General features: G+C 47.8%; 1 protein-coding gene across 1 annotated transcript; it reads left to right on the top strand.

Moving 5' to 3' along the window:
- Positions 1-501: 501 nt before the first annotated feature.
- LOC308676501 (ceramide synthase-like) lies at positions 502-6,996 on the top strand (the record flags this gene model as incomplete). Its single annotated transcript, XM_081342325.1, has 5 exons — positions 502-626; positions 2,044-2,127; positions 4,583-4,808; positions 4,971-5,066; positions 6,685-6,996. 5 exons carry the CDS (start codon positions 502-504, stop codon positions 6,994-6,996), a joined length of 843 nt encoding a protein of 280 aa, XP_081198451.1.
- Between the last annotated feature and the right edge of the window lie 3,251 nt (positions 6,997-10,247).

The raw sequence follows: 10,247 nt of genomic DNA, 5'->3' as shown, positions 1-10,247 counted from the left end.
CCGGCTTCGTCCCCCACCGGGCAGGTTCCCCACAATCCTTCTCCACCCATACATAGATCTCATCTTCCCTCTCCCACCATGCCTTGCAACCTGGGCCCTGAGCTTCTTTAGCTGTGATTATTCAACACTGAGCTGTGCTACCCTGCTCTTCTTTCTGCCGGTCCATCTGCACAGCGCAGTCCACTGTCTCTTTAAGTTGTTCCCACACTGTGCTGACAGCTGCTCCCCCTCCCTCCCTCACTCCCTCCTTCCCCCGACTGAGTCTCTCTCTGTGTCTGTCACAGCAGCTCTGCTAGGGACCAACCCTCCCACCGCCATCCCCCCTTCCCTCTCCATCCCCCCTTGCCCCCTGGGGGACCATGAGCCTTCCTCGTGGACACCCGGAGGGATCCCAGCCCCAGTGACCCTCCCCGTCCTCCGCTCTGCCCTCCTTCCTCCTTCCTCCTCCTCCTCCTCCTCCTCCTCCTCCCCCCATCACCCCAACCCTGCAGCCTGAGCGAGATGTTTCACGCCTTGGTAGCAGGGACCATTGTCTTTCCTGGCCTCTTCCTGTTGTCCAAGAACGGCCTCAAGTGGCTACCGGGCCTGCGATGGGAGGAAGCTGACGCGGTCATCGTCTCAGCCAGGTAACCAGGGATGCAGGAGGGGATGCCAGCAGGATCTAGAGGGTGGGCAGGCAGGAGGGCAGGCCGAAGGCCTCAAGGATGAGCTGATAGGCACCTGGAATTTCTGTAGGCATGTTAGTTTGATGTGGGGGGGGGGGTTAAGGAAAAGGGGGGAACTGTGGTTCCTGGGGAGATGGAATGAGAAGGGAGAGGTTTTTTTGGAGGGGGAGTGGTGTCCTCATCCCTACCAAGCTTTCCTGATGGCTTCAGAAGGAGAGGCTAAAGCTGGAAGCCAATCCTTAGGCTCACAGGGAATAGAGTAGGGTGCGTTGAGTTTCCAACTCTCTTGGACCCGTGAGGAATCTCTATCAATAGAAAAGCGTCCAGGATTTTCTGGAAGAAGCATTGTATTGAGGCTGTCAGCCAGCGGATATGTTCCTAGGACCCCCACAGTGGGAATGGGACCATCGTAGGGAAAGCAACCCACACAGAGTCGAAAGGGCGTCATTCCCACCTCTCGATAACCCAACAGTAGTGATAACTCATGAAAGTCAAGTCTTAGCAGGGTGTTTTGAGCCTGGGATAGAGGTGTCACCAAACGGGTTATCGGAGTCACTGTTTGTTAAGCTGTGAGTTAAAGTACCCACAGCTCTGCACTCCAAAATGGAAATTCATTGAAAAAAGGAGTCTTTCAGGAGGCTGGGTGTTTTGTTGGGATACATAAAGAGATGCTTTAAAAAAAGGGGGGGCATTTAGTGAAAGCCCCAGGTATCTCTTCTAAGATGGGGTGGGGGGACACTGAGTTGCCCTTAGGATGTTTTCTTTAAAGCATGAAAGCCTCTCTGTTGATTGATTTCTGGAATCACTTTTTTTTTTATTCCATTTATATCCCGCCCTTCTCCGAAGACTCAGGGCGGCTTACAAGTTTAGCAGTAGCCTTCATTCTATGCATATGCCTGCTTGTTAGGGCTTTCACACACACCCCAAGCGGCATTATTACAAAGTCAGCTTATTGCCCCCAACAATCTGGGTCCTCATTTTACCTACCTCGGAAGGATGGAAGGTTGAGTCAACCTTGAGCCTGGTGGGATGCGAACCTGCACTAATTGCAGGCAGCTGGTGTTACCTGGGTCAATGGGCAGCTGAACCGTTTAGCCATTGCTACTTATCTCCAAATGTATCCAACCAATGGCAGTTGTTATGGGATGGTGGAAGGTGGGTGGCTTGGAATTAAAGCTGTCGGTCAAGGCTGGCAGAGTTCTGGAGCAATGTAATAGTCTAGGCTGGCTCCCAGAGTATCAGATTGGGATCGAGAACTACAGTTTGGGCCTCATAACTTCAGACCTAAAATGGAAACAGGGTTCTAGAATCCAAGAGAAGAGGAAGGAGAAACCAGAGTTACTTAAACTTCTTACCATTTCCCATTCTCCTATCACAGACTTGTCTCCTCAGTGCAGGCCATTATGGCTTCCACAGTTGGCTACATCATCTCCTCATCCTGCAAGCACATTATCGATGACCAGTAAGTCAGCATTTATGGTGTAATGCCAGGGCAGCCCTATGGTGCAGTAATCTCATTCCTACCCCAACCCCATCTCTACCTTATTTTCTGAGTGCAGCCCAGACAGCATCTTGGCAAGGTCACACTACTGAGAAACTTGATACCTGCGCCAGGAGTGGCACCAAATTTAGAACAGGATGACAGTGACATGTTCCAAGCAGATGTACCGCAATGAGTAGGCTGGATCAGGAAGCTGGGAGCAGGGCAGAGAGTTTGGGGCCACCAGCGAGAGTGCTACAGTGTAGGGTCAGGCTCTGGTTTCTGGACCCAGAAAGAGCGTGTTCAGGATGCTGTTCCAAACTGAGGTGTTTCAAAGATTATGGGGATGGTGGAGAAAAGGTACTTTGCATATAAGGATTGCACCCACCACGAAACTAGTAGAGGTGTTAGAGTAAGACAAAAGTAGCAGGATGGCAGAAGCCAAGCCTTGCTGAACTTGCACAATACAGTGCTGTCCATGGTGCTGCAAAAAAAAGGTGGGCCTCGGAGTTGGTAACTTCCCCTTTCAGCACCATGGACAGCCCCCGCTCAAACTACAGCGAGTCGTCCCATTCTCATCCTAAATCCTCATATAATGTATGGGAGAGTTGATTTCTACAATATGTGCTGGAAATAAGCTCCAGGATCAGATTTGTCAGTCCCTCTGGCTTCTGGGAGGACTGCCAGCCCTCAGTTTCTGCAGAATCCAATTTGGCAGTAGGGCAGTTCTGCAGGACAAGAAAGACTGGAAACGCAGCACAAGTCCACACTGGGGGGTTCTGAGGACAGAACAGGGTAGAGATGAAGGTTTGGGGTGGCTGTAAGTTATGTCAGGGGGTGTAAGTTGAATCTATTTCTATCGTGTCCTTCCTTTTTTTCCACAACGATAGTTTAGCTTCTCATTAATGAATTTAGTTGGGATTAATTCCCTCCCTGGGTGATGTTAGATAGGCATGTGGGAGCAGCAGAGGGAATTAGACCAAAGGAACAGATGTTTCCGTTGCTGATTTGCATTCTGTGTATGTGTAATTAAGTTTTATTGGGCAGCCAGTGAGGAGGAACTCCAGGGCCTTTAGGAGAGGAGGAGGTTAAACCAGAGGGAAGTTGGATTGTTGGGTCCTCTGCCATGAGCTCCGATTGGATATGGACAGAAGGAGGGAGCTATGAGATAAGACCTCTCTTAAGGATGTGAAAACTGCCTCGGCGTTTTTATTTTCACAAAAATATCACGGTGCCCCTTCCACAGCAAACCTCCTTCTGGGAAGTAACGTGAGGTTTCACTGGCAACATTTCAACACTTTTGAAGTATCCTCTTCATTGACCCTTGTGACTAGATAAATCAAGAAAGAACACTTCCTATGTAGGTCCTTCCGCATGGAAATCAAATACTGCTGTACCCATCCTCAAAGCTTACAGCCCAGTCCTCCTAAATGTGCTTCAGACCCAAATGCCCTACTTTTCCTTAGGTCTGGGCTCCACAAGGACGTTTGAGCTTAGCATCCTGCATTGCACTGCTGCTTTGGCATTTGGCCTAATCACCTTGCATGGAGCAGAGACTATCGTCAGCAGAAATGTTTGGGAGAGGGGGGGAGATAGCAAAGAGAGCTAGCTGAGCAAGGGATACAATGGTTAAGAAGTTGGGTCCTATCTGTAAAGAAACCCTGTTTTATTTATCTCTATTTCAGTTGCTCCTTAGCGTTTTCAAAAATTAGTCTGGACCAGGAAATTCAGGGGGGGTTAAAGTAGAACGAAATTAGTAGAAATTAGTCTGGACCAGGAAATTCAGGGGGGGGGGGTAAAGTAGAACGAGACTAAGGCCAATGTTCCAAATTTACATGAATCTCAGTGCCTATTTATAGAGTTGTTGGGTTTCTAAGCCAAGTTGAACGGATGGGTCTCAGCCAGATACTAGCAAGCTAAAACATCCTGTTCATAAAAGCCAGAGGGAGTAATATGGAACCGATAAGTAAGGAGGAATTGCTAAGAGTATACCTGTCCTAGATGCAGCAGTGTCTGGAGTATCTTAGAAATAAGGTTGTCAGCAAGTAGAAAGCGGGGGAAGAGAACTGGAGAGAGGCCACATTTGCTCCAGGAGCAGAAGGATGTGATCAGGATCAAAGAGTGGGAGTGGGAGTGAGAGTGGGGGGGGGAGAGAGAGAGAGAGAGAGAGAGAGAGAGAGAGAGAGAGAGAGAGAGAGAGAGAGAGAGAGAGCGCAGGATGATGTGAGCAAGGCAGAATCTATGTTACCATTGTCCTTGGGAGTGAAGCACATCAGCATGTCATCAATTCCTCATTGATTGTGGCCTTGAGTCTGTTCCAGAGGGGTGGAGTGTGTCCTACTCTTCCATCCCCTTTGCTTGTGGCTCAAGTTATCTGCAGGGATTACTGTGTCTGTTAGCTGCTTATATTCCTTTACCCCTTTTTCACCTCCTGCAGGCACTGGCTGACTTCCAACTACACCCAATTTGCCGTCCCCTACTTCATCTACGACATCTACGCTATGTTCTTGTGCCACTGGCACAGGTACCAGGTCAAAGGGCACGAGTCGAGATGCGTCGAGAGCCAGACGCTGCACACCGCCATCCGTGCCTACTTGCACAAGGAATTACTGATGGTGATTCACCATCTTTTCATGGTGTTGGTTTGCTTCCCTGTGTCTGTGGTGAGTGGGACCAGGGGGGACCCGTGTGCACAGATGAGGATGGGAAGGGAAAGGATGGGCTGTTGACCCACGCGGCAGAAGTTGCATATAAGGTGGCTGTGCTTTAGAAGATGCTGCCCCACCCAACCAGGTCTGCCATGTTTATCCCTTTCCCCCCTTCAGCTGTGGCGTCAAGGCAAAGGTGACTTCTTTCTGGGTTGCATGTTGATGGCTGAACTCAGCACCCCCTTTGTCTGCCTGGGCAAGGTTCTCATCCTGGTGAGTATGATCTGCTACTGAGCTTCTCTCTTAGGGGAGCGGGCTAAGAGAAAGGTTCAGATTGGTTTTTACCTTGGTGTACATTACAGGTAGTCCTTGACTAATAGCCACAGGTAGCCCTCAACACATGACCGCAGTTGAGGCCAAAATTTGTGTGGCTAAGTGAGAAATTTGTTCAGTGAGTTTTGCCCCATTTTACTACTTTTCTTGACGTTTGCTAAGTGAATCACTGCAGTTGCTAAATTAGCAACACGGGTTGTTCAGTGATATCTGACATTGCTTGTCAGAAGGTCACAAAAGGCCATCACATGTCTCCGGGACACAGCAACCGTCATAAATGTGAGTCAATTGTCAAGGGTCCCAATGTAAATCACGTGACCAGGAGGATGCTACAATAGTTGTAAGAGTGAAAAAAAAGGTCATAAGTCACTTTTTTCAATTCCTGGGAGTCTACCTCTGTGAAGATCTTACCTGGAAAGTCAATACAACCCAGGTGGCCAGAAAGGCCCAACAGAGACTCCACTTCCTCAGGGTCTTGTGGAAGAACAGGGTAGAACAATGGCTAATGACCTTCTTTTACCGGTCTACTATAGAGAGTGTCCTCTCACACTGTATTGTGGTTTGGTATGCTGGCCTGACAGCCACGGATAGAAAGATACTACAGAGGGTGGTGAGCACAGCACAAAACATCGTGGGCTGTCCCCTGACACCACTGGATGACCTCACCAGGGCTCACTGCCTTGGAAGAGTGAAGAAAATTCTCAGGGACGACTCACATCCTGGTCGGTACCTCTTTACTCTCCTACTATCGGGTAGGAGATACAGGAGTATAGCCAGCCACACCAACAGGCTGAAGAACAGCTTTTATTCATGGGCTGTCAGGCTCCTGAATGGGAAATAACTTAATGTATGATTGACTTGCGAGGCCGGTGTGTTGTGCAATTAGCTCACATGGTGTAACAAGATGGTGGGTTTGTTGTCACTGTGAGTTGTGGTGGTGGGGGACATGAAGGGAGGCTCAGCCCATCTCACTGTATACGTGTCGTACTTTGATAATAAAGGTTCATTCATTCATTCATTCATTCATGCAACTTGGAATGGTCACTAAATGAACTGTTGTAAGTCAAGGACTACCTGCATTGACTTAGCGACCATCCAGAGTTACTGCTGCCCTGAAAAAATTACGACAGTCCTATGATCAAAATTTGGGCCCTTGGTATTTATGATAGTCGCAGAGTCCTGGAGTCACGTGGTCGCCATTCGCAACCTTCCCAGCTGGCTTCCGATAAGTAAAGTCAAGGGGGGGGGGAAACCAGATTCCCTTAATGGGTGTGTGACTCACTTAACAACCGCCTTGCTTTTGAAAAGAAATTCTGGTCCCCATTGTGGTCGTAAGTCGAGGACTATCTGTATAGGTTTTATATATTTGTCGTTGGGTTTGTTGACATTTTATACACTATTATAATTTATGAGATGCCCAGAGTTGCTAGGGTAAGATGGGAGACCTAATGGGAAGGCAGAAGAGGCTCACCCCTGGTGCTACAGAGAGAAGTGGAAGTGTTAGCCAACCTGAGCTGAATTTGCCTTTCAACTCTCTTCCCCCCCCCTCTCTCCACAGTACAAGCAGCAGCACACTCTTCTCCACAAGGTGAATGGCATGGCCATGCTACTCACATTCTTCTGCTGCCGAATCCTGCTCTTTCCATATATGTACTGGGTATATGGGCAGTATGCTGGCTTGCCCTTCTACCGTGTACCCTTCTCCATCCCTGCCGAGTACAACTTGGGATCGGCCATCCTGATGGCTCCCCAAATATATTGGTTTGGCCTCATCTGCCGCGGAGCATTCCGTGTCTTCCGTGCCCGGGGTACCACCAAGGAACAAGTCGTGCGAAACGGGCACAGGATGGATAGCCAGGCGCTGGACTAATGGCTCTCTTGCCCCCTCCCACAGCTGCAAACGGACAAGACGCCTTTTTTCCCCTATGACTTTATTTATTGGGGGGATGGGAGGGAGTGGGGAAGCTGGCTCCTAGGCCAAAAGGGAAACGGGAGGGTCTGGGAAGGGGGTGGGGGTGTCTCAAAGGAAGTCTTTAGAGGGCACAAAACCAAAGTATTCCTTGGTTTGCTATGTGGAAATCCTTTGCCAAAGGAAACCCTCTAAATTTGCAATGCTGTCAATATTTTGAAATGTCTATGAGTTGGGCAGGGTTTGAACCAGAGTGTAGTCCTAAACCAATGGGAATACTGAGGTTATCTATGTTGGGAGATAGTCAGGCCAGTGGAGCACAAGTAGATCAAGAGTCAACCGGATGTGGGCCTGTAGAGCAAAACCAGGTTTCTAATGCATCAGGACTCTGCCAAGCTGAAGAACGCATAGTGGCTATTGCTTGCTAGACTATGCTTAGATGACCTAAGATTTTTCTGAGCATGGCTAGCCAAGGAGAGACCCATGTGGCTTGCATGGGGGTGATACTATTACCTGAAAGCAGGGGTTATACCGTTGGATAGCAAGATTAAGTCAAATTCCCCCCCCCAATCCTATTTTCTTTAGAGTTGCAGAATCTCTATCACCTGTAAACACGATGGAGAAATAATACTGGGTTTGGCTTGCCCTCACCCCAGGCAGCAATAGGGGACCTATCAGCAGAATTAGTTATATTTGTCAGATAACCAATAAGGAAACACTTATCATTTTTTTTTGGATGCTAGTAACATACATGGTCTTCAGTATTGCTGGAATGTCACCTACCCAGGATATTTAATTCATTCATATGTGGGTGTGGGTGTGAGCACACACCCACCCACAAACACACCCACACATTTATCCTCTGTAGCAAGATGATCAGAGGGGTGCTGCTTAAAAAACACATGCCCTCCTCCCCATAGCAATAACCAAGCAGGGGGAAAGACATATTCTTCTCCTCTTGACACTTTCCTCTGTTCAGCACAGAATTCCTTCACTGCTCACTCCTAGACTCTTCTTCACTTCATAGGGCAGGAATCTAGCTGTAAATAAAGAGCAAGGGGGGGGGAATGTACTTATAACCCAAGGTCTGCCAAGTATTAAAGGAGCCTTTATCTACTGTCAGCAGAGGGGCTGTGTGTGTCATTTATTAATTCCAAATCCCCAGCCCCTTGTGTATTGCCGAGTCCTGCACGGTATTCGGATCACTCTTCCCCTAAAACCATTGAGGACCACGTAGCTTGTCTTTACAGCTCTCCCTCTTTAATCGTCTTTTATTTCTTTACTGATTTGTATCCCGCCTTTTATCATTTTTACAAACAACACAAGGTGGCAAACGTATCCAGCACGCCTTCCTCCTCCTCGTTTTCCCCGCAACGATATTGTGAGGTGGGTTCAGCTGAGAAAGAGGGACTGGCCCAGCCACCTTTGATGCCTTAAGATGGAACTAGAACTCACTGTCTCCTGGTGTTTGGCCCAAAAGTCACCTGGCCAGCTTTCATGGCTAAGGTGGGACTTGAATTCAGTGTCTCCCACTTTCTAGCCTGGCGCGTTATCTTTTCATCGGTGAATATCTTGCAAATGCGTACAGATTCAAAGGCCTTTTACTTAACAGGAAGGACCGGGGTGGGGGGTAAGAGCACAGGGCAAGCCGTTCGGCTCAGGAAACTCTAGTCCTCTTCTCTAGTTGTGTTGTTTACGGAAAAGCCTGGAATGAGGAAGGAGGGGAAATCAGATCCGGGAGGAAATGGGAATGAGGAAATGGGCCCAAAATGTGGGCTCTTGAGAGCACCAGGGAAAAGGGTTCCAGCCGAGGCCTAAAAGATGTGGGCCGGGGCATCACTTACGCTTGGACAATCTGGAAAACAAAGAACAGCAGGATGAGGAGAATGGATCCCACCAGGATGTAGCGCAGCAGCTGAGGGAAAGTGCCTGAAAGACAAGAGAGAAAGGAGGCTTCTCGTGGGCCCCCACAACTCTAGCAGAGACTGAGGAAGCCCACTGCTCAGAAATAAACTGGGAGGGTTGTTTACCGGCTTAGGATCTAACAAGCAGGAATCCTGGGGGGGAAAAAAAGCCAGGGCAGGGATTTGGAGGCATAATCTGTTGTGTCAAGCAAGTGACCTTCCCTTGGACTTCTTTTTCTCACAAACAGGTTTAGAAGCCCCAACATGGAGGAGAGGGGGAGAGGGAGGAATGAAAGCTGTAACAAGGGAAGATATATCACACGCGTGGGCAACGTATGCTTCTTTTTAGCCCCATGCTATAGTTTTCAAATGTCCCCTGTTGCCTGATTTCAGTCTTCCCGGAGGGGATTCTGGCAATCCCTAGAACGGTGTTTCTCAACCTTATCAACTTTAAGATGGGTGGACTTCAATGTCCAGAATTCCCCAGCCAGCCAGGGAATTCTGGGAGTTGAAGTCCACCCAATCTTCAAGGTGTCAAGGTTGAGAAACGCTGCCTTAGAGGTGAATACAAACTGACATCTCACTTGGAGCAGTAAATTCGGGCTTTTCTCCAATAAACTTATAGACAGCTAGGATCTTCTCTTTATCGGAGTCAGGGTAGTCAAACCAGAGTGCCTCATGGGAGGAGGACTCCATTGTCTCATTGGCGTCTTCTACTTTTTCTGCCGGTGCTGTGGGCCAAAGAAATAAGAAGCAGTTCCATCAGAGAACACAGGAAAGCATTCTTGATGCCAAAGGGAAGTTAACACTTCTTAAAATTGGTTTCATATTATTACTGATCAAGGACAAAGTATCTTCCTTCCCTTACTTTTATATCTGTTTTCAGAGCTGGTGGATAATGACTTTATTCTTCAAACATAACCATCCTTACATTCAGTCATAACTTTTCTATCTACCTTCTCTCTTTTAACATTTTATGGAAGGTCTCTTTTAAGCATTCAATTCCCATCAATTGTGTGATCAATTAACTGTTCCCCAGGTCTTTGTTTATAAAATGAACAAACTTTTTTCTGACTGCAATGCATATAGCCAGGAACTATGAAAAAAGTGCTGGAGTTTATCACAATATTTTTTTCTGTACGACTATACGTGGATAGTGCTATGATAGTAGGCTCTTGAAATTTCCCAAGTCATTTCAACATCTCTTTTGTAGTTTAAAAAGGCATTAATCACTTTTATTTATTTTATTTATTTTATTAAATTTATATACCACCCTATTCCCGTAGGACTCAGGGCGGTTTACAGGGA

The sequence above is a fragment of the Vipera berus genome (genome assembly GCF_964194415.1).
Source record: "Vipera berus genome assembly, chromosome: W".
NCBI classification, from domain to species: Eukaryota; Metazoa; Chordata; class Lepidosauria; order Squamata; family Viperidae; genus Vipera; species Vipera berus.
Note: the sequence above shows the minus strand (reverse complement) of the source record. Positions and strands in the feature narration are given on the sequence as shown.